A 27,919-nucleotide genomic window follows, 5' to 3' on the forward strand; every position below is an offset into this window, starting at 1 on the left:
CCTGAAGGAAGAAGAAGAAGAAAAGGAAGAAGGCTTCATCCTGCTGCGGAGAGTCTGCAACGCATCATAGCTACGTGCTCTCCAAGGGTCAGCACAATGGAGTCCCTTTTCCACACTAACTTACAGAAGGAGCTCTTCTGTGCGCTTTGCAGCGCTCTGCTCCTCCTCACCACGGTCACATCTGCAGAAGAAGTGAAAAACTCCCAGTGTCACAACTACGCGGGAGGACACGTCTATCCTGGAGAGGCTTCCCGTGTGCCCGTATCAGACCATTCCCTGCACCTCAGCAAAGCCAAGAGTGAGTTTCTCTTTAGATTTCATCGGAGCCAAATTGTATTTGCATACTCTACAGCAGCGCGCATTAGTTTCCGCTGTCTTCCTGCTCCTGGAGTTCCAGCTGCTGTCAGGGCAGTAAAAACACACGTCGCTGTCTGCAGCCTGTCATTGGATTGGCTGTGTATTTTCGTTTAATTCTCGCGTGGACATGTTTTTTTTTTTTTTTTTAATATTATACTTTAGTTTTATTTCTAACTTTAAGTCAGATGATTTTTAAAGGACACGTCATTCTATGAAATTCTCTGAGTTGCGTTCCTATCTCCGCCCCGCTGACACACGGCGAGGCATGGCACAGCACCAACACCTGATTCTATTTGAGCTTTAACTAAGCAACTCCTGAATACAAATATTGTCGTGTACTGAACCCATGTGGTTATGTATGTGGTCTTAAATAAGTGCTTGAGCTATTCTTTACCTATGACTTATGTCCCTGTTTACTACCACAGGACATATGGCCTCCCTGGTGTTTAGACTTTAACCCAAGTTTGCAGTGTTTGTGCACCCGCAGCCACTGTCTGCATTAAGAACAGTATTTTTGCTGTAGTTTAATGTACTGTAACAAAGTACATCTACTCAACTCAGACACTTGCATTTAAATTTGAGGTACACACAGTTTAGACCCTTTTTAGATTAAGAGATTAAGAATTTTGATAGCCTTCCAGTCCAGTGAAATGTATTTAATTAGATTATATTGGATAAGCATGTGACCTAATTGTCATAGTTGAATTAACATAATTGGAAGTGTGACTGTTAAAAATACTTCCGTTTATGTATTTGCATTATTATCAACTGGGTATCTGTGTTCACCTGAATGGAGGCGATGTGTTCAGAGATTACTGCTAATATTGACTGAACATTTCCTTCTGATGCAGCATCTTTATAAAGGCTTTTGATTGGCAAAACACAAGTACATTTTAATTAAAGTTTAAAGTACTACTACATTTACAAAACAAGATCTTATGTGTTTATGGTGATGGATCAGTTGGAAATATTTGTGGGAGGGGCCACAATGAGCTGATGCTGTCTGCAGCACAAAATCTGATCAGTTTCTCGTAGGAATATGGAAATTATTTCCTGATTTCTTTGTCATTTTTGAATTTTTCTCAGTACCGCACTTGCTGTTACCATCAGTAACTGCAGGTGTCGCCAAATCAACAAGGATCGAAATGTTTGAGAGTGCTGCTTTAGATGTCTATAGATGCCACATACATGTTAATGCAACATCAAGCCATACCTTAAGCTAACTTAAGCAAGTTTTTAAATGCCGTAGCTCAGTATTTTCAGCGGTCTTTGCCTAATTAAAAGATCTGAATACTTCTCCCGCCACTGTTATGGAGCCATTGTAATGGAGCTCATGCTCATGGTTAGGAAAGGAGAACGGACACAGGAAAAGAGCATCAGGAGTGAGAAGAGGCATAAGGATACAGTGCTTACGTGGGAAACACATCAGTGTGTCCGAAAGTTTTTTTTTTTTTCCCTCACACATAAATTTGCTGCCATACATATGTGACATTTAGTCATTTGAAACATGTCATAAATATTTCTGAATTATAACAAACCATGTATTTTTCTTTCTTCTTAAAGTCTCAAAGCCTGCACCACACTGGGAAGGAACGGCTGTCATCAACAGTGAATTCAAGGAGCTGAAGTTGTCAGACTACAGAGGCAAATATCTTGTTTTCTTCTTCTATCCCCTGGACTTGTAAGTGTGACCTAATCTATCTCACAATCCTTAATCACTTTACAAGGAGCACGGAAGAGTGTATTCTTAGGTTAATGTTTCTTTTGCAGCACATTTGTCTGCCCTACTGAGATCATTGCGTTCAGCGATCGTGTGCATGAGTTCCGTGCCATCAATACGGAGGTCGTCGCCTGCTCAGTGGACTCTCAGTTCACCCACTTGGCCTGGTGAAATTGCCTTTTTTATTACATCCATGTGGTGCTATCACACTTTAATGACTGAAGTCTCGACGTATTGATAGTAATCGTCCAGATGCTGTAGTTGTTTTTATTACCCATATTTTATTTTCATTTTAACAGGATCAACACCCCCAGGAAGCAGGGTGGACTTGGACAAATGAAAATCCCTCTGTTGTCTGACGTCACTCACCAGATTTCAAAAGACTATGGAGTCTACCTGGAGGACCAGGGACACACATTAAGGTGAGCTTTCACATTTGCTTTCATGGCCATTATCATTTTACAGCCTTATCAATTTCAAGAAACATGCCTTCACTGTCATTGGAGTTTACGATATTAAAGCTGATCAACTATAGGAACAAGTATGCAGGTCAAATCACATTTGAAGCTTTATAAAGCTATAAAACGTGTTTCATTCAGCTGCCTTGGAGACGTTACCAATAAGCACCCAACAGTAAGCCCATCCTCTAATCTCAACTATGCATGTCTTTCTCAGAGGTCTCTTCATCATTGATGACAAAGGCGTCCTGAGGCAGATCACCATGAATGATCTCCCTGTGGGACGATCTGTGGATGAGACGCTTCGGCTGGTCCAGGCCTTCCAGTACACAGATAAGCACGGAGAAGGTAGAGGAAGAAATTGAATTTATATTCTAGCTGCAACTCAGTCATTTATTTATTTATTCATTTTTAATGGCAGTGAAGCCATACAGTTGTGCTTTGAGACATGTGTAAGGTTTCCAGTGGATTCTTTGAGCTGTTTTTGTGCTAACTGGAAATATATCATCTGTTTCCCAGTGTGTCCAGCAGGATGGAAACCAGGCAGTGACACAGTAAGTATGACTATGACTGATTTGGATACACTTTTAATAAGCTTTCATTTTCAAACATTTTCCTTCTGGACAATTTTTGTGCTTAATTGATCAGGATTGTCATATATTACTTTAATCATTCTGTTTGTCGCAAAAGGTGAGGATGATTTTGTAGAGCTCTCTTTTCTTGGAAGTAGAAAAAGAAATTGTCTCTTAGTGGTTAAAAAAAAAACATGCATTATGGACAGAATTCAGTGTGTTTTCTAAAAAAGAATTTTACATTTCACACAAAAGTATAAGACAACTACTGTGAGCCTGACTTGGAAGGAAATTTTTTATGTGTACAAAACCATTGCATCACCAATTTTCATTGAAAAATAACAATGGCAAAGATTTTTTCCCCGAAAGTAAATATAAATGTTTTAGCCCTTTTTTATATTGTTATTTGGGATACACTGAATAGCCGGTTTGTTATCAGGAACTGCATATTAAAAATTGCTGACTGTCACTAATTTTGATAAATTCTCTCCCACAGATCATTCCCGACCCTTCAGGAAAGCTGAAGTATTTTGATAAACTGAACTGATGATCTGTGTTTCTGTTTTCCCACTCTGTGAAATCCAGCGCTTACAGAAAGTTCAAATAAAATGTGTTTTCATAAACTGCTGTCCATGTGCTTTTAAACTCACTTGACACACCTTAATTCAGCATAAGGCAGCAACACACTGGGAATTGTCGGTGTGAACACACCCAGCGACTGCCAGATGCTCTCTTGAAATAACTGATTATGAAGATCGGGGAGAATGAGACACAAATGTGTAATTGACACCAGACTTGCAACAATGTTTGCTCTCTCTCATGTCTTTTGATTTCACAAGATTGTAAATGTGTGATAAACAAGATTTATTTAAATCTTGATTTACTTACCAGCAAGATTTATTTAAACGGTTTGTGTCAGAAACTGGTTTACACTAAGAATGAAAGAAGCTGCTTATTTAAATTTGCTGTAAGCAATCTCTTGTCTTTTGTACAATAACAAATGGGAAAATGTGTGTCAAACACCACGCCCACACTAAAGTTGCTAATGTGTTGCTGCCTGGAAGAGATTTTATTGTTTTGTTATTTATGAGAAAGGCAATCTGCACTTGGAGCACAGGTTCCCCTTATTTGGGGACACATTCTGCAAAATGTTAGGATTAACTTAGCACTTCAGCACAGATGAAGTAACCTTTTGACAAGAATGTGATTAATATTCAACCCAGCTTGTGCAGCTTGTCCTTGGGACTGATACTATAATGCTTACAAAATCATAAATGTCATGTTTTAGGGGTGAACGCTTACAACCAAGTCAATCACTCTCAACCTAAGTTACCACAGCAGTTACTTGTATCTGGCTATAGATAACTTCTGATTTTTCTGATTTTTCACATTCCCTTTGTTTGCCCTATTTTATGGAGGCACAAATCATTCATAGCATATAACTAGGCAAAATATTAGGCTAACTAATGTGTACAGATCAATAAATATATATCTTTATTTTTATTTTTAATCTCAGCAACATGAATGTGTGTTTGTTTGCATAAGAGAAGCAAAGTCAAAAGTTGCATTTCTATGTAAACAATTCACCAGTAGGTCATTTTTTTCTCAACAGATATGTGCCTCGGTCATAAGGTCTGGTTAATATTCACCCCTTTAACAACATTCAAATGAACCTGTATGTGACCTGATGAACACAAAGATACAGAGATAAGGAAGAAAAGAAACAGGATGTAAAAGGCGGGCTGTCCATTTATAGATTAACAAACGGGTATACCTCCTCCAGGAGTACATAAAAGAGACCTTTCTCAAACTGCCATATCATTCTTTGACATAGCCGATGCACTTCAGTATAGGCTGGTTTCCAAATTCTTTGTCGGGGGGGTGAACTCCTGAGGAGCGGATGAAGAAACAAATTTTGCTTTTGTTCACATTCAGAGGATTAGTAAGGAAAGGAAAAAAGAGTAAAAGAAGAAAATGGCCAATTTTATATTACGGACAGCTGAACCAAAGGATGTTCCCGATATACTGCGACTCATAAAGGTAAGCCAAGTCTAAAGTCTCATACTTACTAATTCATTATCTCTGATTATTAAACATACTTCCTTTACAAGCTTAATACAATGGCTTTTTGTTTTTGTTTTTTGTTTTTGTTTTTTTTTTACTTTGTACCTTTCAGGAACTTGCTAAATTTGAAGAGATGGAGGAGAAGGTGGTGCTGACCGAGAAAGGTGCTGCAGTTAAATCTATGCTGAACAATGTTATCAGACTTGTGCTTACCCGAGTTTTGAAAAATGTCAAAGTCTTTAAAAATCCATCTCTTTAACTTTTAGAACTACTTGAAGATGGCTTTGGGGATCACCCATTCTACCACTGCTTGGTTGCTGAAGTCCCAAAAGAGCAGAGCTCAGATGGTAAAACTCTGTTAAATGCTTACAGTGACTCACACCTATTACTTATTATTGGAACTGAACCCTGACTCATGATGTTTATTTTCAGGGTACACCGTGATTGCATTTGCCATGTACTACTTCACGTATGACCCTTGGATTGGAAAGCTTCTCTATTTGGAGGACTTTTATGTCATGCAGGAGTTTCGTGGTAAGGTTGTTGACAAATGTTTTTTATACCACTGTGCTAAAAGTTAATAAGTTACAGAGAAACTGTTTTGCAACACAGTGTAGCGTTTGGATTGTTATGTGCTGGTTTAATCGGTCTCTGTTCATTGAATCTTTCAGGTCTTGGCATTGGATCAAAAATTCTGAAGGTTCTAAGTCAGGTACAGAACCCATTTACTTAAAACTCTTCTTTATAATGCACCTTAACTTTATTCAATGCTCTATATGTCCTTATATTAATATAAACTTTTCTTTCTATTATTCAAGACGGCAATGAGGACCCGTTGCAGCAGCATGCATTTCATCGTAGCAGAGAATAACAAGGAGTCTATTGAGTTCTACAAGAGAAGAGGAGCGGCTGATCTCTCATACGAGGAAGGCTGGCGTCTTTTTGAGATCGAAAAGGCGGAGCTGCTCAAAATGTCTGCCAAATAGAGTTCTCACTGACTTGTACTGACAATTGGTCATAGCAATAATCCTGTTCTGTTCAATCAGAGATTTGGCACAATCTTAATAAATACATTTATCACTCAAATGTGATGTCTGATGATAATAAAGAACTATCTACTACTTTTGAGTCATCTAACATTTAGGCTGACTTCTGCTGTTCAGTGAATGAACACTGAGATTCAGGAATACCTTTGTAATTACTGCTGACAGATTCAGTGAATCAGTTTAAGAGGTCTGAGAAAGGAAAAACATTAGAAGATTCACAAATACACCCACTTGCCAGTTTAATTGGTAAACAAATGAAAACAAATGCATTCTTATATAACAGTCCTGCATTAAATCACCTGTAGGACTCTTATAATGATCAGTTTAAGTTGAAACAGCGTAGGAAAGGTGCTAGGCCTATATACAATTTAATACCACCACAAAGCACAGTCTCCAAAATCAAAACACGGTTAAATCAACAGCTGTCTAGTTAATTGAAACAAATGCTGAATACCGTAACTTCAATAAAGCTAAGATTTACTACAGAATTGTTAGATTATCTTGGATATATTAGAATACCTTTGTTTTTACCAGTGTACCTAATGTTCTGGCAAATTAGTGTTTTCTGTGCATTAGCTTTTAGGCCAGTCTTTAGTCTTTTCTTTCATAACGCCTATCTCTGGCCCTCAGGTTGTGGATAAATAAATAAATAAATAAACAAACAAAATCAACTCAAAGTATCAATAGTACCTAATGGGCATTGTCATTGTTATAGTAATACGAGTACATGACTGGATTATTACTTATCAACATGTAAATGGAGTTTTAATGTTGTCACAATGTAGTCTGTGAAGAGTCATTTAAATACAATTAAAAACCATTTCTTCTTAAATCTGAAGTACAATACTAAAGTAAAGCCAGTTTATAAGGTTTAAGCTGTAACACTCCTCATTCATTAAGGTCACTCAGAGGATGGCAGAGCTACGGTGATTTTTACATTTTTTTTTAATGATGTGTGCTCTGTGTCTGGAGGTCACAGTTTATTCCTCTTTTATTGTTCACTTCTCCGCTGCAGTCTCCTGTTTGGGCAGACTGCAGCAGCAGATCTCAGCTCCATTACTAGCTACCCCAGCCTCGGGCTATAAACTAATTCAAATGAACACTACAGTGCACATTTTGACATAACCCGTGTGAACGGTGGTGTTCAGATCATGGCCTGTTTGGTGCCTGTCGGCTGATTTCCACCACATTTCCTTCCGCATTTTCCTGCTGCTCTCGGGCTGTGACGTGTCGTGCTGACGGCGGCCTCGGAGCTGGAGGAGCGGGGGGCTGTAGCATGACAAGATCTGGCTCCAGACGTCCTGCTTCGCTTTCAGCGGTGCTCCAGAAACAACCCATAACCCCTCCTTCTCTGCTCCTCTCCGGCCCGCCCAAATAACACGAAATTCCCGACTGAATCCTGCCCGAGTCTGGGGGAACCAGGCGGCCTGGAAGCCGAGCAGCGGACAGAGGCCATCCTTGCAGCATAAATCTGGTACGCCGGTCGTTTCCGCTGTCGGGGCGCCCGTTTTCAGAGCTATGTTTGCATGTGTGTGTGTCCGTGGCTTGTTTTTTTGGGTGCATGCTGTATTTTGATTTATTTCTTTATGCTCGTCGAGAGGCCGCAGTGGGATGGGCCTTTTCTTCTCAGGCCCGGGCCTCAATAGAGGCCGTAATTGGTAAACCAGGCCCATCCAGTTAGCTAGCAAGCCTACCGAAAATAAAGGGTTCCTGTATGCCCCAGGCTGTCGTTGACTGTCATTTGTGTTCGAGTATAACCCATGCTACAGTTATAACATCGAGCTGATGCGTAAGTAGTAGTCTCTCGTCGCACAGAATGGTTTTTAATAAATGGTAATATTAGCATTCGCCAAGACACAAAGCTAACAAAATGGCGGACGCTGGTGTGATGAAAATTAGTTGTAGAAAAGGTGTGTGTATTTAGCCCTCCTCCCGCAACCTGTCTATATCCGTGCACCCACAGCGTAACCTCGTCTTTTTGTTTTGAATGTTTATGCTACTCTATGTATGTGGGTGTAGTCATCTTTTCATACACGTGTGTTTGGGCTGTGACAGTCGGTCTTTGCATGTGTAATCAGTGCTATCGTTACTCCAGTGGTCAGTTGAAGACATTACCGTCCTACCGTCGGGGTTTGTATGTGTTTAGACGCGCATGGGTGAGTTAGTCAGATCACCCGAGTCATTTTTTGACTTTTCTTTCAACAATCAGATGCACTATTTTGCGACACATCTCTACACACCGTTGTTATTTTTTTCCACCTGGAGGTGGGGGATGGTACATTCACTGGAAATTAAATGGCACCCCAGCTGCATCGCTTTTCTCTGTTTACATCTCTGCATCATTCTCTTGTGTCTGAAATTACTGTTGCGCATTATTTTACCTTCCTTGACACTGTGAAGGCAGTATCAGTTGGGATTATTTGGGGGGAAATGTTTTGCGTTGTGTTCTGGTACTTTAAGTACTGATGCAGACATGGCAATTAAGCCACTGGTCATTTCCCTTGCTGTCCTTTGCCGAAGACCCACTGTACAAATCTGTGTTGTTGTTTTTTTGTTGTTGTTGTTTTAATTGTGCATTGGTCAGTTCAGTTTCTAAAAATCTTACATTTCAAATTGCTGTTAGAGTTACCAGTAGACACTGAGGAAGCTTTTTAAGGTGATGTAATTGTGTGTAAATGTGTGTGAATAAAATACAAAAGGAAATTAGTCTCTCCAGAGAGAATTGCTGCTAAAACAGGACAGGGCAGAGAGCAATTTTTGGCCAAAGTGTTGTTTGAAAAGTTTTTGTACCTGTGCTAATCCATTGAATACGTACTTTGATCTATGGATTAGCAATCAGACATTTGGTCAATACTTGGCATCACTAGGTTATGAAATATTTGGTTTGGAAAACAAACAAGAACCCAGTTTTATTCCCAATAGGAAATATTTAGGTGTACCTCAAGCCCATAAAAAACGTCTGTCCGACTTTGTTTCCATCGCTTTTGGTCATCAGAGATCTAAACTTCTTATCTTTTGGTTTCAGCTCTCCAGTAACAAATGCAGTGCGAGGACAATGGATGAGGATGTCACCAGGCTTGCAATACATTCTGAAGAGCCTAAAATAATATTACACGGATCGGGTAATTATATCTATTTGAAATGCATGTTTTTTTTCTGATGTCAGGGTATTTGAAGGACAGTTTGCAGATAGCCTGATAACTTGTGGGCCATTCATTACAAGTACATGTTCACCCTGCAAAATGTTAACATTTTAAGTACAGTTTAAATCATCACGACATAATAAACCATATTTCTTCACTGTTACCTGGTTAACTGAGCAATCCTGCTTCTTCCAGATGAGGGTGGTGCCGGCGGGCAGGAGTTTGTTGTGGAGCTACAAGAGACTGTGTTGGTGTCAGAAGGAGAGGGGGAAGCCATGGCAGTTCACAGGTTTGCCCCAGACGAGCTAGTCATCCAGGATGCTGTTGAGGATGTGGTTTCTGAGTATGTGCACTGCGATGAAGATGAAGATGTCGCTGTAGAAACCTGCGTGATGGCTCTCGATGGCGAGGAGGAAGGCGTTGCCATGGGAGACATTCCTGAAGATGGACTGGACCCAGAACACCAGGACGATGACCAAGATGGCTGTGGAGATTATCTAATGATATCCTGTAAGTTTACTGCTCTGTGCTAAGTTTAAGTTTCAGTGCATATGTTTTGTGTGCGTTGGATTTATATCCCGGATTTGAAATGTGATCGTTGATACCATCTTCAGCGATAGCACTGTATAGTTATTTCTGCAAGATATATTAATTTTTGTGTGTGTCTAAGGGTAACAATGCTAGTTAGCTGTCGTTGTAAATGGTTACTCATTCTGATGCTCTTAGTACATCAGTCGTTTGTTTCCTCTGTCCTGATACCGACAGTGTTACATGGTGTTGTGGTTTTGTTGTTGTAATTCAGTAGTATAAAGGTAAAATAACATCCAACATACAGAGAGCACCATGAATACAAAGACACAGCAACCTCTTTGTGTACAATACCATGTTGCTGTAGTAACTGTACCATAACTATATTCGTTTATAAAGGGCAACAATCATTATCTCCAGTGGAATGTAAATGCACTAGTGTCATCTTGCCAGCAGGTTCATGTATCCAGAATATAATATATAGAATATAACTAATTACTACCATGTCAAATGAATTTGTGCATTTGATCGTTATTCTTTTAAATTAAAGGATATTGTTACAGTTTATGTCCAGATGCATAGTTCACATACATAGTTCACATAGACACGTATACATTTGCACATATTTAGCTCAAACAGTCAATTTTACTCTGTAGTAATTGCAGCAATTATGTGGTGCTGACTTGCTCACTGTAAACTATGCTTGTGTTATAACATAAAGTGATAATAGGTGTTGTAATGCACAATATTGGCATGAAATAGACAATTAACTTTTATTTGGAGCCTAATCTGTCCTGAAACTAGTGATTTTATGGACAACATATAATATTTGTGCTCAATTTACTGAGTTGCTAGACACAAAATGCTTACATGTGAGTACTTGCTGATGCACAGCACTTTATAACATTGTAACATTAGTTACTCCTGACCCTACACATCTTTAAAGACCTTCAATGTGTGTGTCCTTGCTAGTGGATGAAGCTGGTAAAATGGTGTCCGAGGATGGTACAGAGGTAACAGTGGAGGGAGCTGTGGAGGACCAGGAAGTAGAGAAAGATGAGGATGGACAAGAGGTGATAAAGGTGTACATCTTCAAGGCTGATTCTGGGGAGGATGACATGGGTAAGTAGAATTTAAATCAATCCTCCTGATACGCTGTGATTACTTCTATTCCTCCTGTATTGAAACCATTTTTTTTTAAAAAAAACAAAAAAAAAAAGCAAATTGTGTTCCATACACCACTAGTCTTAAATAATCAGATCATTTGCATACTATCTTTCTTAGCCTGGATAAATTATGAATTAAAGTAAACTTGTGATGAGCTGTAGTAGCTGTGTTTTGAAACGGTTACAAAACAATTACTTGAATCAACAAATGAAAGTTGTTGAATTAGTAGGCAAAACCATGTTGTTCCAACAGTCAACTGCAGCACCCTAACTAACTGAGGGTGTCACAGCAAGATGTTAATCCCTGTTTGTGGTTTTTGTACCCTATGGTACCTCTACCAGGCAGAGTTAATGGTGGTAACCAGAGTTTTTTGGAAGCCATCTATCTCATAACTGACAAGCCAAGAGCAAAAATGTTGTGATTTGTAGTTTGGTAAGTCATCAGCTCATCTATTTTACCCTTCTTACCTTGATGTTTGTGTTCTGCAGGAGAATCTGTTGACATCAGTGATGGAGACACAGAGAGCGTGGCTTTAACCGAGTCTTCTGGCCAAACACTCAGAGAGAAGATGGTTTACATGTCTGTTGGGGATTCTCATCACAATCAAGGAAACCACGGTGAGTTGTGTGAATCTAACGAGGGGGGATAGCTGTCTTGAAACTGAACATCTCTAGTTGTTTGGTTTTGTACATGTTGGGCTCATCTACAGGTGGGTCGAAGGTGACTGATGAGGTTTATATGGAGGTGGTGGTAGGAGGTGAAGAGCCAGTAACTCACGACCGCTCGTATGACAGCGTGTCTCTAAGCAAGGACTTCATGCCTGTGGCCTGGGCAGCTGCTTATGGTCAGCACCCTTGTCTATTAAATTGCTTTTAAAACAACACTGGAAGCGTGTGCATCAACCGCGTCTCTGAGTGTCTTGTGGCTTAAGCTTTAAGGCAGACACAAACCATACTGGCATGTTTAAAGACATTTTGTGTGTCTCACAGGTGCAGAAGATAGTGAGAGTTGTGAAAACCGAAACGGTGCTGCCAGCGCATTGCTTCACATCGATGAATCAGATGGGGTTGATGAGATCAATAGACAGCGCAACAAGAACAGGAGGAGGTCAGAGCCTCGACAGGTCCAGACAGGTAAGAGCAAGACAGAGGAGATGAAATTTCTCCGAGCCCATTTTGAGTGTAAATGGTACTTGTGCTCTGTCTCGTCACACTAAAAATACCTTTGGGTCATGGCTGCTACAGTGGGGCTATGGTGCTTAACAGAAAGGAGGAATTCATGACAAAAGCTGTGCCTCCATCATTCTGATAAGTTGACATAATTTTCACATTTTAATATTTTTGTTTCATATACTGCATTAGTACATGTGATAACATTCCGTTTAAATTAATAGAAAGCAAGACAGAAATCAATAGTCTACATTTGTTGTGAGCACTGGTTCCTCAGCATTATTGTGTTCTGTATAAGAACGTGGGCAGTCATTCCTTTTAGGTGCAATCAAATTTCACACCTAATGTATACATTTTAATTATTGTAGATAGTACTCTGACTCTGTTGATGAACAACAACTTTTAAAGGTTAATACAGTTTGTTTCTCTAGTATCATGCAGAATAATTTGAAGATGCCCCTGCATTTTAATAATGATGTGACACAAAAATTCTGTTTTACACTACAAACTGTCAGTACTATTTGAACAGTAAGGCTGTGTGCCATCACAACCTGTCAACCAGTTTCTCTCTGGGACTCTAGAAATAGATGAATTTCTGTTAATTTGTGTTCTTTGCACAGCTTTTAACTCGAGTCAATTCACTTACATAATGAAACAAAAACTAAAGGAAAACCTGCCTTACAGTTATAAGTTCCAAAATGAAGAATTTCGAGCAAATTTGAGAAAACATACCATAAAGACAGACATGTAAACCAAATATTTTCTCCAAAATTCAAATACATTTGCTATGCTTCTAAAACTGAGGATCTCACCATTTAATTTATCTGACCTAATAATTGCTTTCTAGGTTTGTATTTCTTGGTTCAAATGGTAATAATCTCGTATAGAAGATCCAATCTAAATATGTAACTGTTAAGAATGATTTCACAAATGTTGGAACTTCGGTTAAATCTACTTACTCCCTATTTAAAATATGTATTTCGGAAGGGCTTGACCAAAATATGAACCAAGACGACGATGTTAGTATTTACGTGATGAACATGTTTATAGACATGCGTTCATGTCTTTTTCCCTCATTCTTTCTTCCAGCCATCATCATCGGTCCATACGGTCAACCGCTGACAGTTTACCCCTGCATGCTTTGTGGTAAAAAGTTCAAGTCACGAGGCTTCCTGAAACGCCACACTAAGAATCATCACCAGGATGTCCTGACCAGGAAAAAGTACCAATGTACAGACTGTGACTTCACCACCAACAAGAAAGCAAGCCTCCATAACCACATGGAGGTGCACGCTCTGAGCAGCAAAGCCCCTTTTGAGTGCGAAATCTGTGGCAAGGAGTTCCACCAGCAGGCAGCGCTGTTCTCTCACAGACTCCAGCACCACCACCGGGAGCCCAAGAGCCAGCCACCTCCACCGCCCACCAAGATGCATAAGTGCAAGTTCTGTGACTATGAAACTGCTGAGCAAGGACTGCTCAATCGACACTTGTTGGCCGTTCACAGTAAAAGCTTCCCCCACATCTGTGTGGAATGTGGAAAAGGCTTTCGACATCCTTCAGAGTTGAAGAAACACATGCGCACTCACACTGGCGAGAAGCCTTACTCATGCCTGTACTGTGACTACAAGTCAGCTGATTCTTCTAATCTGAAAACACACATCAAGACTAAGCATAGTAAAGAGATGCCATACAAATGTGAGCGCTGTTTTCAGACCTTTGCAGAGGAGGAGGAGTTAATGCAGCACGGACTAACGCACGAGGAGAATAAAACCCACCATTGTGCCCACTGTGATCACAAAAGTTCCAACTCCAGTGACCTGAAACGCCATATCATATCTGTTCATACCAAGGACTATCCTCACAAATGCGCCGTCTGTGGGAAAGGTTTCCATCGGCCGTCTGAACTGAAGAAGCACTCGGTGTCCCACCGCACCAAGAAACTCCATCAGTGCCGGCACTGCAACTTTAAAATTGCAGACCCCTTTGTTCTCAGTCGCCACATCTTGTCTGTCCACACAAAGGAGCAACAGGCCTCACCTGAAAAGAGTGAGACAAAGAGGACAGAGACGCACACTCCTGTTGTGACACCTAAAAAGTCTGCACCTAGTGGATCGAGTAGCACTAGTGGGCCTGCTAGAGTCAGTGCAGCCAGCTTAGCCAGCAGCGTGACTGTAGTTATTGGCAAAGGACAAAAAGAGAGGAGAATTTACCAGTGCCAGTACTGTGATTACAGCACAGGAGACGCGTCGGGTTTCAAGAGACACGTGATTTCCATTCACACAAAAGACTATCCACACCGCTGCGAGATCTGTTCGAAAGGCTTCCGACGACCCTCGGAGAAAAACCAGCATATCATGCGTCACCACAAGGACGTGGTGCAGGCAGAGTGACTCTGACCGAGCCAAATACTGTGCCACAATAAAGAACAATGTTGAAGCGTCCATCACACCCCAATCACTGCACCCTCTGCATTCACACTGAAATAGTGTGGTATGTGCCGCACTTAGTCCATTCTGTTTTTTTGCTCTTTTTAATCCTCAGCGGAATGTTTGTTCAGAAATGAATTCACGATGTACATAACATTAACCGTCAGCGTTGGCAGCCGAGTCCCTCTGTAGACTTGCACTTTTAACTGCATGTCCCTTTGCTGGTGACAGTGTGCATGGCAGATTGTGCAGAAGTCTCTTTGTAGATACACACTTTAGATTTTTGCAGGTAGCAATCAATCCTCAATCACAATGGTCCTAATAATTATCTGTCTTACAACTGATTTGTGATTTTTCAAAGCATTTGCGTCATTTTGTTAAATCATACTTAAACAGCAGTATGGTTTAGCGGCCTCTATCCAGTAGCACTTGGTTAAATTGTGTGTCTGTGTGAGCAAGAGTGTTGGGGACAAAAAAAAAAAGATGAACTGTTGTGCTTCCTGGTGCTCTGACCCCACACCACTCTGTAACATAATACTTTTTGTTGTGTTTACAAAAACACAAGGACGGCTGTGTGCAGAGAAAAGAGCAGTCACCCTGAGCTTCATCTGCAAGAGAGGAACAAACTCAAAATGCACCATTAAATTAAAAAAAAGTGGCTGTGTCATGGTAGTGAATATCAGTTCACGTATTCACATAAGTGGTGATGCGATCATCAGCCCCATCGCTTGAGTATCACATGTCCGATATTTCTGTTTTGAGTCAGTAAGTGTACCATAAGTTGCTCAGAACAAGTACTTCAAGCAGTGGAGATTAAGCTCTGACTGGCAGTATTTTTAATCCATCAATGCTACTTTGAAATCAGTTAATTTGATCAAATGAATAGGTTCAAACAGATGTTATCTTTTCTCTAAAGAAACGTTCTGATCTTAGAATGCAATCTATAAGCATCATTATGATCCTAATTGTAGACTAGGTTTAAAATAATGAACGCATCAATTTAACCATCTGGTCTAAATGGAAATCACACAGTGTATCCGGTGCTGCTGTTATTGAACTATGGACAAACTCTTGGTTTTTGCCAACAGAGGTGTACTTTTACCAGTAGAAAGGGAAAACGTATATCTTTTTAGATGCAACTTCAGAAGACAGATGCTGGTGGCGTGTATGTACTATGGCTTTTTACTTTTTTTTTTATCACCTGTGATTATTTCTGTTTTTATATTTATTTCATTTACAAGTTGTTGTATAGTTAAGTGTAACTAGACTTCTATGGGACGTAAATTATTGTTTTGTATACAAATCTGTACAAAGCGTGTAGATGTAAACACTTGATAAAATGGAAATCTCAGCTGTGTTGTTATGGATGTACCTCAACGTTATTTGTTAAAAAAAGATAATAAAGCAAACTATTTTATCCGTATGTCTTTATTTGACAGCACATGGTTACTACTGCAGAGCTGAAAGCAGTCATGTTCTGTGGCATTAATAGCTACAAACATTTGAAAGAACAACATTTAAGTGAAATTCGTAGTCACGTTGACAGATGTAGAATTCCTCAGATGGCCTCAAGGGCATGATGACTGAGATAGCAATTAGGCTGCTGGGCACTCCGCTAAAGAAAGAAAATAGGGGATTATTGTTTTAATATCACACTTTTGACAAAAAATAAACTCCATTCATGATTAAAAATACCATTTTTGGGAAGGAAAACAATATTTTCGGGCAGGACGCCAGTCTCCACAGAGAACTGCCTGAATTTCTCCATCACCTCAGCACTCAGGTCCTGGGCACGTCCTGTGAAACGCATCATATTAATCTGCATAACTGTGTGAACAGGTACAAATGGACTTGCCGTAATGTGGTATCATGGGTAATGGTGACTGTACCATAGAGTTTGTTGACAATAGTTTGTTCACCACTCTTGGTCTTGATGGTGTGAATCAGGGCGTACTCGTCATACGTCACACTAACCACGCTCATATCGTTCACGTTCCCCCAGCCTGGCAAAGGGAGGGGCACATGTTGGATAACATGGAAGCCTGAATGATGGTTAACTTGTGCAGTTGCGTGTCGGTGCACTTACGCTCACTAATGTATGTGAACCTTCCGGGGGTATCGGTCTTCTTCGCCAGGTTGTTCATTCTCCAGCAGGATCCATCAGAGCTGCACAGAAACCACTGACACGTGATGTTACCGTTCATCTCGTTATACTTTATACTTATATGTCGCTCTGCATCTTCTCACACTCACTTGACAGCAGCGTATGACATCTCCAAGTCCTCGGTGAGAGTTGGGGTGAACGTTGTCGTCCCCATCTTCATGGTTGCTTTCCGGGTGACAAACCACTGGGCATTAGTGGCAAACCCAATCACATACCACTTCCCTGTCATCTGTGAACAGCAAAAAATGACAGAAATTCACAAAATTAGAAAACATAACACAACACAATCTATTTATTTTCTGTGCGACCTGGAATATAAAGAGTGGTCTGGGTCATCGCATGACCTATATCATATATAAGTTTATTTTGCTATCAGAATGCTATCAAATGATGATATATGCTGCTTCTCTCACACTGAACACAAGACTGGAGACATAAGGGGCAGGAGAGCATGTGACTTGGAGACACTGAACTTCCAACACCAAACAATAATGATTTCTAGTGTGTGGTATGGAACAAGATTCATAGTCACTATAGGTGGTTGCAATACACTACGTAGAACTTGTCTCAGTACCTGGAGTACAGCAGTAAACGGAAGAATGCACATTGTTGCATTCAATTAATTCCACTTAATATATTGTATATCATTAAAAGGAATAAACACACAAGAAACATGCATATTGACAAAGAAATCGTCAATACATAATGTATTTCATATATTCATCCGGGTAATCAGAATGGACCATGCGAATAAAATGAAATCACTGTTGCAACATGTGGCAAATCTTTAAAGTGATAATCTCATATCTTGATATTAGCTGCAGCTGATGCAGTTGGATTTAAAGCGATCTGAGAAATTAAGCAAAATAAAGACAGCCACAATAAATCTATACTGTGATTAAAATCACAATAGTGATTAAAAAAATAGTTGACAGTTTACCCAGCCACGTCTCTTACCCTCTGTAAGTCAAAGTCTGCCTGAGGTGCGACTTCAGAGGAAGCTGTCAGGGAGCAGAGCACAGCTCCCAGCAGGATCAGCGTAACAGTCATAGCTACTGAGGAGGTGATGACGGAGCAGAGCGAGGATGGATACCTGGAAGTCTGCTGTTGAAGAGTTCTCTCTGATGACCCTTTATATAGAGGAGAGTGGGACATACACCCACACCCACACACAACCCCAGCACTGGGATGGGTTCAGACATGTGAAGCTGCAGGAAAAACACAAACACGCCAAGTTTCACAACGGCGAGGTTCAGCCCTGCCAGGGCACAACTCAGTCCATAGACAGTAGGTGAAACGTCCAAAGAAACCACATTGTCACGACCAGTGTAACAAGTGAGCAAAGTTGGTATCCTAGTGAGAGCTGGAAATTTTCATTGCTGTTGCTATGCAATTTCATGTTTGAGTTTGGAAAAGAGAAAAAAAAAACAACACACACACACCGTGGCAGAAAGTGGTAAACAAGGCAATGAGTTCCCTCCAGTGCTTTCTGTGGCACAGAGTAAAGAATCAAATTCATTTGTCAGCAGTTGTGAAAGTAAAAAAACATCATGAATGCCTGTGCAGACTGGAGACCTAAGCATGCTTCACCATGCAGTGCACTGAAATGTTTTTCAGGGAAACTAAAGTGTATGTTTTATGCGTTTTTAGACTAGTTTATATGTCAAGCTCTCACCGTTGACCTCTAAAAGCTTTACTGGAGCATTGGACTGGATCGTCATCAGCAGAATAATAATGCACTCGATCAACTTAAAGAAATCAAATAAAACTTCACCGATCTCAAATCTCTTTGGCTTGTAGACAAAACAAATCAAAGCAAATGTTTATATGAACCCTTCCATGTCTACTTTTTCATGGCAACGGGACAAACTTCCTATTCTGCAACCTAACATTTAATGCAGTTGAAGCAGCTATTTAAAGACTGTCAAGGCTGACACTGTAAAGTAGTCAGTAGACATTTAAGCAGTAACATCAATACCTACTTAACACATCTGCAGCTAGAGTATCTGCAGAGGGATAACCTTATAAACATGCCTATACAACATTGACATTGGCTCCATTCACTGGATTCCCTTCACACTGGCCCCGTCCACATAGGACCCTGGATGTGAATCCTACTATGGATATATTGTATAATTATTAGGAGGTAATATACAGCATGTCTGATTACAGCTCATTAGCTGTAAGGTTTTGGTACCTAGCAGGTGCAGATGTGGTCAGCAGCATGTAGCTGTATTGCTGCTGCACTAATTCTGTTCATAAATCTAGACTCTAGGTTTATGAACAGCTTTTATCCCAAAGATTTACTGCTCTGAACGCTGCAGTGAAATCCTACACTTCAAAGGCAATGCAATAGTAACTTTATTATTACAACTTGATGTATTCTAATATACAATTTCACTATTGACTCATACACTGACATTGAGTTCATGTTTAAATGAAAATGTGGATAGATGTGTGAGAAGTGTAAGGAAGTAATTATACCATATATTATAACTAGACAGATTAATTTGCTTTAGGTTACACTACTTTTTTAGCTGTGGCTCTGTAACTAACTGTAACTAAATTTAATGAAGGTGGATTGTATAACTTTGAAAACTTTTCACCAAACCACTTGTAAATGGTCCATATCAGGTCAACTGCAATGAACAAACATAAAAAGTAGATCCCATTCCAAACCAAATCTTTTTGAACATGTTACTTGTTGTTTTCACATTTTGTGCTTTATGCAGATAATTAAACAAGACATCAGCAAAAGGTCATGAACTCATCCAAATCCAAATATGAGACAACCCAGAACATGACATTCAACATTGAGCGTTGACTGAACATATAACATTGAGTAGTGTATTTATTTACTGTGAAACTACTTATATTTTTGCATATTTTATGAAACTGTTTTGGTAGTGCACCTGATATTTGTTGTACAATGACAGCGGAAGTAACTAATTACAGTACTGTATACTACATTTATTTTGCTTTTTGCACAACTACACTACAACTTACTTTAAAGCACGTTACTTGCAGCTGCTATGATATGTCGATAGAGGGATACATGCATAATAATAATAAAAATAATAATATATTGTTCAGTCTAATATAATAGTCATGGTATAATATGGATATAGATAAAATGAGCCATTCTGCAAAATGAATACTTTCTATAAGTATCGGATACTTTTGAGTGCATTGTTTCTACAGTATAATGTGAGGTATATGTATTTCTTCCATCACAGATGACTGTCTGCAGGATATTTTCTCTGCTCTTAACTAATGTGTTGGCAACAGAACAGTCTTGTGAGGTACAGGCACATACTTGCTACAGAACAACGGTTCCTGGAGCCTACATACCTTGCCAGTTTAAACAGGTATGCCACAGCTAATGGCGTGCCATGTTTGCAAATTTATTAAGCCACACTCTCACGAAAGACTTCAGGTGCCAAAATCACATTCAGTGTGTGAGCTACGACTAAGAAAACCTGCAAAGGTTCAGCTGAAGTTGAATCTTCACGCCATATAGATCATTGTCATATAAACCTTCCATTACACAAACTAAATTTCCGTAGTGGAGATACCACTGGATTTTATTTGAGTGTGCTACTCATTTACTCGCTCCTGCAGTTCCTAAATTTTTCCTAGATTCCCTAGATTTTTACTCTCTAGGATTCTCTCTCTTTGATGTGGAAATTACAATAGGAGTAATTTAGCCTGAACACAAGATTATAGGCTGAATATTTTCTTAACAGTTCATTGCCCAAAGCAGTCACAGTGTCTGTGACTATACATATACATATACATATACATATACATAATATACTGTATACTGTACATACTATACAGCAAAGCCATGATCTTGAGAATGGAAGCAATGTTCAGACTGCTTTTATTGAAATTAGTGGCAAGCTCAAGGAGTTCATCTTCTCCCTGCACTGACCTGAACAATTTGTGTGGGACAACCACAAACGGGTCACAGATCCATTCCACAGTTTGACGTAAAAAAATGTATAAGCTAATGTAGGGATCAAACATGGTCCCTGTTCGCTTGCTGTCAACACACCTCTGGTTCAGCTCCAAGTAACTTGCTGTAAAACTGCTGTATACATGACAGGGGAGGAGAGACAGACAAGCAAGTGGCAAGTTCTGTGAAACGTATAGTCTGTATTTTCAAATGTTTGTCATACTGCTTCCTCACAGCCTGTAAGCCAATGCTTTGTGGTCCATTTTTGTTTTTTGTTTTTTTGTTTTTTAAGCTGCACACTGTTTAACAATTTTTTTTTTAACCCATCAAGAAAAACATGTGTTCCCGTTACTGACATAATCACAATAAGCAGATTTATATGAATTCAGAATAGAAATCCATCCCACAGATAATAAGCATACTGTGTGCTCAGATTTCATTGAGCAATAGAATAGTTTTAGTATCGAGGTCCAGCACTAGTGGAGGAAAGTGCACATAGCCAGAGGGTGGCGCCAGAGGAGAGACTAATCAGTTTATGGTTCATACATTTCTGTTGGAGTGGAGACAAGTAAACCTTTCAGCAGAGTGCTTTCAATGCAAAACATTTCTAGGGATTTTAACAGTTTGATTGATTTGCTCCACCCAAGACCTGCATTATGAGAACTGATAATGGCAAATCGTCTAGCCATTACAGAGGAGGACAGACTGCAAACTGCTTGGTTTTCCCTTTCCATTATGCCTCCATAAGTGAGAGAGTATTAAGTACTGAAATGTAATGGGCAGTATTTTTGCCTTCAGTTTAATATGAATAAATTATGTCTTTATAGAAGAAATTGTTTTTACCTGACAGTGTGAAAGGAGCTTAAATAGTATGAAGAGGAAGCAATGAACAAATATCATTAGGGCAATAAAGAAGAAGACTGAGGGGAAGAATATTGAGTGAATAAAGGAAATATAAGAAAAAACTGCATCAGTAGTCACAGTAAAGACAACAGTGTCAGTTTGTTGTGTCTGCTCTGCTGTATTTAATGAATCAACATTTGCGGTCGCACACCGATCAAGCTTAATATCTCATTATTATGGTAATGGTCTTCTTTTTATATTGCGCTTTTTTACATATTAGTACTCAAGACTGGATTTTACAGTCAAAGGGACACATCTGCTGTGACCCATTTGCTCACACAAGCGCGCACACATTCACACACCAGTGCCAAGCACCAACAGCACTTGATATCTTGATCCTCTGCTGCCATGTTAAGTCCAATCTTCACAATTTTCACACTGCTAATGGATCTAAAAGATGCAAAAATATCTCCCCGTTGTTCTCAATTCAGCCAGTGTTCTGCTTTGTCTTGGCTTGTAATGATTAATGTTGCTTCATACAGTACAGAATGATTTTCTCTCTCTTAAATCTTAAATATTTTTATTTCCCTCTTTAACTAACATGTTGGCAAAACATACCATACAGGATGAATGGTATTTTTTCTTCCAGGACAAATCAAACAAATTCACCTCACAAAACATGTATAATTGTGTACTTTTTTTTATATTTTTTCAAATATTGACATTTCACACCAACAGTTTTTTACAGTCAAGAAGAGGTTGGAATGCCACAAACCAGGGCCACAGATGCAACGGGAAAGACAGGAAAGTGCTTGGGTCCCAGGCTTGTAGGAGGACTGTGAGAGCTGACAAATGTGTCCACCTCTGTTGACCAAGTGTAATGGAAATTTATGCCCCAATATACTGTATGATAAATCCTAAGGAGTCCGATGAAATTCTTCACATGTGCTGCTTTAACAGGCTGGTTTTTTGGTGTTCTTCAAAGCATAAACTAGACCAAATCAGTGAGGCTGGAGTGAAGAGAGGCTGAGACGTTTGCCATGTTGAGGAACTCAACCCAGTTCTGATAGAAGCCACGTGAATACTCTCCTGTGTCAACAACAAGACCCCACAGGCGACTGTGGCCCGTTTTGTTCCTCAGAGCCAGTTGAGCCTCCCTCTCCGTAATGTTGAAGCTGATATTCAGGACTTGTGTCACCAGGAGGTATAGAAGTCCACCTGTGACGATACTGCTGTACCAAGCACAGGTGAAGCAAAGAGCTGTGCTGTAGACATAAAGACAGAGTGAAAAACAAGATAACAACATCACATATATATGATATACATTCAATTTATATTTGAAATAAACTTGCAAATACAATATTTTATTTTTATAATACTGGCTGGTTGGTAAGCAAGCATCATTCAGTTAATATGACGTAATTAAAAAAAAGGGGGTCAATTTGGATAAAAAAAAGTTCCTTTCTTCATTTTTTCTTAAGATAATGGGGCCGTAAATCCATGTAGAGAGAAGTCTATACTTTCAACAAGGCCCTTGTTGACATGTGTTGACTGTCTGGTAACTGTCACTGACTTAAGACAATTTTAATTTAATTTTAAACCAAAATAACAATACTTATACAAATCACTAATACTTATACACATACAAATCACCGTGGTAGATCAAAGTTTGGAGGTGTTTGTTCTTACAAATGCTACAGATAAGTATTTATAGATTGTGCTTTACAAAACCAGGCAACTGCTTTGTTTTACAGTGTACAGTTAGGTCCACATGCTTTTAAGTTACTATTATAGTCTTAAGGACATGTGAGCCCATAGAAATAGACAGCCATGTGGAAAAATGGCTGTAACTGCACACATCTCGCGCTTTGAGCCCATATTCATTATAAAGTACAACTATGTCTGAAATATGGTTTTGTAAACAGCTAAAACAACAACAAAAAAGAAAAAATATATTTTTTTATTTATTCAAACAAATTGTTACAATGTTGACCTCTGATCTAGTCTTACATTTTAGTTATCTGCAAACAGAAAATGTAAAGACCGCTGTACCTAGACTGATTGTAAACGCCCGGGCAGTAGAAGAGAGCCGTCATAAGATACTGTCGAGGACAGAGGCTGCAAAGCACCAAACTGATCCCATACAGAGAGGTCAACACGAACACACAGAGGGTCAGCAGAAAACTGCAATGGTTTGCCTGTCCAACACAGCTGTTTATCCTACAACCTCGACACACACACAAACAGGACAATGCACCAGTCAGGTCAAGTTATGGCAGCAACTCACCACCTCATAGTTTGGCTCTACACATCTGGCTATATAACATTAGGCAATATGTGATTTGTATATATATAAAGTTTATATTTTGATTACTTTTACTGAGAATAATCGTCTTATTCAGACAGCTGTGCATGAGGATGTCTCCATTTGTATGGGTTTAAAAGCAAATTTGTCTTTTTCAGCGCCATTGACTTTTTTATCGCAACAGGTGTAATCTAAACAAAACAAGCATAACCTTAAACTCTGTTTAAATGACTCTTTTGTACATACTAAAAGTCTGATCTAACAGACAGGTTTGCAGTAAAATTTCAGTCAGTTCGGATGAATGTAAAAATAAGGAGCTACTACACCTTTTCTAGTTTATCTACTGTCAAAGAAAACTGTTGCTAGATAGGGGTTTGGTGACAATACATTTGAAATTTCTGGATCGTATTCTAATCCTTCATAATTCAGTATTTATGTTCTTAAACTGTTGAAGAATACGAGTAAAGTTTAATTCACCTAAGTGTGATTCGCAGGCCAAAAATATATATATAAAAAAACATTGTTTGTTAAATCAGACCCACCAGATACAGTGGTGGTCCAGACGCTGAACGCATGATCCGCAGGTTCGGCAGTGTCCAGCACGTGGGGGGCGCCTTATTTTGCACACAGAACACCTGCTCCATTTCGCCGTTAGGTCCTCTTTGCATGTCTTTACCTCAGCCGATGTTTCAGAGGAAGATGCAGCTGATTGGCTGGATCCGTTAAGATGTGTGGAGTCCTTTTTGGCTTCCTCATTCTTACTTTGCGCTTCATAGAGGCCGGCTGCAGTCACAAATCCCGGACCTCTCTTGGTGCGAATAAGAGAGGCTATGGTTAGAATCATCCCAGTTGTCACTGTACACACCTGCAGCTGGCTGACATCCCCACGAGGTAAAATCTCTGTGATGAAGAGGTAATACATATAGGCCAGAGAGTAAAGTGCAAGTGTGAGGAAGAAGAGGGTTCGCCTCTTCTTTCGGTGTGTGGCGTAGTAGTACCAAATGACCAGGCCGGGCAGAGTTGTGAGGATGGTGATACCCAGCAGGTAGTGCAGCGCTGCCACCCTCAGCAGGAGAGGCAGGAGCACCAGGGCTGGGATCATGGAGATCTCCAGGTTGTTGATCATGGCCCTGAACACCGGAGACTGATTTTCACCCTTGGGTGGTCTGTCTCTCAGCCACCTTTAGAGAAGACAACTCATTAACTCAGAATTCTAAAACTGTATAATATACGTTAGAAATGTAGCATAAAAGAAAGGCTAAAATCACTGATTTTGTTTTTTAATTCTGTACTCATTGCATTGTTAAATTAAGGTTATATCTCATCAGAGAATGGACATGGGTCTTCTGAGGGTGTCCTGTGGTGTCTGGCCACAGAATGTTGTTAGTGGGGGCTTTTGGGTCCTATGGGTTGAGGGGAAGGGCCGCTATGAATCACCCCACAGACACTTGATCAGTTAAGGATGTAGTGAATTTGGTGGTTTTATATGTAACTGTGTAAACAATAAAAATATATAAAATATTCTATTCATGTTTTGTCATAAGACCTAGATTGTCCCTAGAGGAGAAAATATGAGCACCCCTCTTTTCTCCAACTCTCTCTATATTGCAAACATACTGAAGTAGAAAGGGTATTTTTATTTGTGGTAACTCACTAAAAACATACAGTTAAAATACAAAAACATACCCTGATAATATAGGTTAATATAATATAGATCAGGGTCCCTCTACGATGACCTAAAGGTTTCTCAATGTAGTAATTCAAGGGTTGTGTCAAAGTAAAAATTACACATTTTGAAGACACTGCCAGGAAACGTTCCAGTCTTTATTCCAATCTAGTAAACCAGCTGCAGACTACAGTTTCATATTTCAGTCATAGACATGATTGTGGTATCAGTCTCATCTAATGCTCACAATTATTTACAGACATCTATAATCTGATGATGCATCTTTCTTACTGGCATTACGTCTTCTACTTACTAGTCGCTGCCGACCCTTTTCCTCACATCCGTCATACCTGTTAAAGGCTTCATCCAGATCTTCACAGTCACAGCAACATCCGTACTGGTAGATATCACATTCACAGCAACATATTGGATCATCTGGTTCTGGAGGCTTTAACTTCTCCCATTTCATAATGACGTGCTAAAGATGACTTTACTGGCTGTCCTTTCAACACAAAGGGCCGTCATTTAAAAGCCTTGTACTCCACAGTTGCAACATATTTCTGGGGTGTTAAAAATGTGTTAAAATTATTTACACAACACAACTGATAACTGTCAAAACTATTACATTACATTACATTTTAATACTGACATACTGGCATATAAATACTGACTGGGCTCTCCCTTGGCTGTCCAGATATGAGAAGTGATGAGAACGACAAATTCAAAATTAAGAACAAATATGATTCTAGTCGAACAATGTTCAGGATGTGTCCATAATAAGTTGGACAGGGTAGAGAAACATGACTACCATTCATTTTACTGTGTGTCATGACAAAACATATGATTGATAAAGCCACAGAGATAAGATACAGGTAACAGCCATCTGTTCTTTAATATAAATATGACTGATTTCCATAATCAGAGTATTTTCAGTCTTCTTGCATTCTCAAGAGCTTCTAATGTAATTTGTTGAAACAAGGCCACTGTGTCCCCAGGGACTAACTATCTGGGCCAGCAAACCCAAGACTTAAAAATGTACTTGAGTTATTGTCAGTGTGAGTTATCACTTTACTCTGACTTTTGTCTTAAAGAACCTAAACCAGATCTAAGTGCAGGAATTAACAAAGAAGTATTAAAAATAAGAGGACAAACTTCACGTCATAATTAGTGTTTGTCTGTTTGTTCTGTTACTGCTTTCTCAATGTATGATGAATCTTAGCGACATTGTCTCATGATATTCTATGTAATTCACAAACAGTGTCTTTCTAGATGTTAATAGGTATGTTCACAAAACAAGGATGAATCTTTTTGTCTACTGACTTACCTTTTATCTCCAAAACAAAAGCTCAAAGCCAGGGAAATAGAGTATGCTGGCCTAAATGTTAGATATAAAGGTTCCAGGCAAAAGTTCTGCGATCTCCAGCAAGAAATGAAGATCAAAATGATTAAGAAAGAGGATCCCTTTGTTACCAAGCTCCTTCTGTGAGTGATTGAGAGGAGGGGGGGTGGGGGTGAGAAGAGCAGCCTAGTTTCCCATCAGTCATTTGTGCTGAAAAAGGAAATTGGCATGTTTCTACGGTGGTGGTGTTGCTGCGATACCGTATCAGCGCTGCAAGATGGTTTTCATTTCTTGGATTCCCATGGTGGAAGTGTCCCAACAGAAGGCAACTTCTTGAATTCCTCCTGACAAGTGGTTTTGATATTGCGTTGCATCTGCTGGCTCACATTTCATTAAATAGTTCACAAGTCGTCCTCTCGCGCACTCCTGCCTGCTCTTCATTTGCTGCTTCTATCAGTAACCATTTTAGATCTGAATGCTGGTCTGCTTGGTAAAAATAGGTGCCACATCAACTTATTGAGGGAGTCACAAGAGCCAGGAGTCTTTCATACCTCTGTCCACAGCTGAGAGGCTATGTTGAGGTGTTCAAAAGCAGAGACGGCAGCCTTGATAATCCACACTGAGCTGGACGAAGGTGCATATGAGAAACATGACAGGCACTCATAGATGAGAGACTGAGCAATGATCCACTGGGTAGCCCCACCCTCTGGGATTGTATTTCCTCCGACGAGCAACCTGACCTTGCTGCTCGCACACAGAAAACTCTGGAAGAGTGTTTGCGTGTATGTGTGTTTGATCAGATGCAAATCCGGTGGGCTCCAGTGTTGTTTTTTACACACACTTGTGTTTCCATACATCGCCCTTTGTGTGGGACATTCATGACCACTCTGGACACTGGCAGTAACAAGTTTTATATGACCTCTGCAGGTCAAGTTTTCTTTTCTTTCAACCCCCCACAGAGGGTCAGAGCACATCTACCCAACACATGTACTTG

The 27,919-nt window shown here is 39.7% G+C and overlaps 4 protein-coding genes across 5 annotated transcripts; 3 read left to right on the plus strand and 1 right to left on the minus strand.

Annotated features, from left to right (window-relative positions):
- The first annotated feature begins 2 nt into the window (after positions 1 to 2).
- Positions 3 to 3,730, plus strand: prdx4 (peroxiredoxin 4). Its single transcript, XM_047606540.1, has 7 exons — positions 3 to 298; positions 1,921 to 2,038; positions 2,128 to 2,244; positions 2,377 to 2,499; positions 2,753 to 2,883; positions 3,055 to 3,089; positions 3,604 to 3,730. The coding sequence occupies exons 1-7, from the start codon at positions 97 to 99 to the stop codon at positions 3,652 to 3,654; spliced, it is 777 nt and encodes a 258-aa protein (XP_047462496.1). The 5' UTR covers positions 3 to 96; the 3' UTR covers positions 3,655 to 3,730.
- Positions 3,731 to 4,912: 1,182 nt separating this feature from the next.
- On the plus strand, positions 4,913 to 6,257 carry LOC125020903 (diamine acetyltransferase 1-like). The gene is made up of 6 exons (XM_047606541.1): positions 4,913 to 5,147; positions 5,284 to 5,335; positions 5,438 to 5,518; positions 5,604 to 5,705; positions 5,843 to 5,883; positions 5,990 to 6,257. Exons 1-6 carry the CDS (start codon positions 5,082 to 5,084, stop codon positions 6,155 to 6,157), a joined length of 510 nt encoding a protein of 169 aa, XP_047462497.1. The 5' UTR covers positions 4,913 to 5,081; the 3' UTR covers positions 6,158 to 6,257.
- Positions 6,258 to 7,141: 884 nt separating this feature from the next.
- On the plus strand, positions 7,142 to 16,067 carry LOC125020900 (zinc finger Y-chromosomal protein 1). Of its 2 annotated transcripts, XM_047606536.1 has the most exons (8): positions 7,142 to 7,691; positions 9,243 to 9,339; positions 9,556 to 9,870; positions 10,861 to 11,010; positions 11,544 to 11,672; positions 11,765 to 11,899; positions 12,045 to 12,188; positions 13,314 to 16,067. In XM_047606536.1, the coding sequence occupies exons 2-8, from the start codon at positions 9,273 to 9,275 to the stop codon at positions 14,612 to 14,614; spliced, it is 2,241 nt and encodes a 746-aa protein (XP_047462492.1). In that variant the 5' UTR covers positions 7,142 to 7,691; positions 9,243 to 9,272; the 3' UTR covers positions 14,615 to 16,067. The 2 variants fall into 2 exon arrangements, with proteins under 2 accessions (XP_047462492.1, XP_047462494.1); XM_047606538.1 differs by lacking the exon at positions 11,765 to 11,899 and having other exon boundaries at positions 7,151 to 7,691.
- On the minus strand, positions 16,061 to 27,536 carry LOC125020904 (palmitoyltransferase ZDHHC23-A-like). Its single transcript, XM_047606542.1, has 10 exons — positions 26,911 to 27,536; positions 25,937 to 26,088; positions 24,463 to 25,101; positions 23,668 to 23,835; positions 22,643 to 22,880; positions 16,904 to 17,043; positions 16,737 to 16,816; positions 16,540 to 16,653; positions 16,346 to 16,447; positions 16,061 to 16,265 (listed from the first exon to the last, which is right to left on the minus strand). The coding sequence occupies exons 2-10, from the start codon at positions 26,053 to 26,055 to the stop codon at positions 16,246 to 16,248; spliced, it is 1,620 nt and encodes a 539-aa protein (XP_047462498.1). The 5' UTR covers positions 26,056 to 26,088; positions 26,911 to 27,536; the 3' UTR covers positions 16,061 to 16,245.
- Positions 27,537 to 27,919: the final 383 nt, after the last annotated feature.

The sequence above is a fragment of the Mugil cephalus genome, chromosome 15 (genome assembly GCF_022458985.1).
Source record: "Mugil cephalus isolate CIBA_MC_2020 chromosome 15, CIBA_Mcephalus_1.1, whole genome shotgun sequence".
NCBI lineage: Eukaryota > Metazoa > Chordata > Actinopteri > Mugiliformes > Mugilidae > Mugil > Mugil cephalus.

Bases quoted from the DNA above. Each gene is read 5' to 3' on its own strand.
- prdx4 (XM_047606540.1), top strand. From the start codon at position 97: ATGGAGTCCCTTTTCCACACTAACTTACAGAAGGAGCTCTTCTGTGCG. The intron at 2,245-2,376 runs GTGAAATTGCCT...TCATTTTAACAG, and splicing joins CAGTTCACCCACTTGGCCTG to GATCAACACCCCCAGGAAGC. The intron at 2,500-2,752 runs GTGAGCTTTCAC...TGTCTTTCTCAG, and splicing joins GACCAGGGACACACATTAAG to AGGTCTCTTCATCATTGATG.
- LOC125020903 (XM_047606541.1), top strand. From the start codon at position 5,082: ATGGCCAATTTTATATTACGGACAGCTGAACCAAAGGATGTTCCCGAT. The intron at 5,336-5,437 runs GTGCTGCAGTTA...TTTAACTTTTAG, and splicing joins GGTGGTGCTGACCGAGAAAG to AACTACTTGAAGATGGCTTT. The intron at 5,706-5,842 runs GTAAGGTTGTTG...TGAATCTTTCAG, and splicing joins TGTCATGCAGGAGTTTCGTG to GTCTTGGCATTGGATCAAAA.
- LOC125020900 (XM_047606536.1), top strand. From the start codon at position 9,273: ATGGATGAGGATGTCACCAGGCTTGCAATACATTCTGAAGAGCCTAAA. The intron at 9,340-9,555 runs GTAATTATATCT...TGCTTCTTCCAG, and splicing joins AATAATATTACACGGATCGG to ATGAGGGTGGTGCCGGCGGG. The intron at 9,871-10,860 runs GTAAGTTTACTG...TGTCCTTGCTAG, and splicing joins AGATTATCTAATGATATCCT to TGGATGAAGCTGGTAAAATG.
- LOC125020904 (XM_047606542.1), bottom strand. From the start codon at position 26,055: ATGAAATGGGAGAAGTTAAAGCCTCCAGAACCAGATGATCCAATATGT. The intron at 16,448-16,539 runs GTACAGTCACCA...TGCGTTTCACAG, and splicing joins TATTGTCAACAAACTCTATG to GACGTGCCCAGGACCTGAGT. The intron at 16,266-16,345 runs GTATTTTTAATC...TTCTTTCTTTAG, and splicing joins TGTTTTCCTTCCCAAAAATG to CGGAGTGCCCAGCAGCCTAA.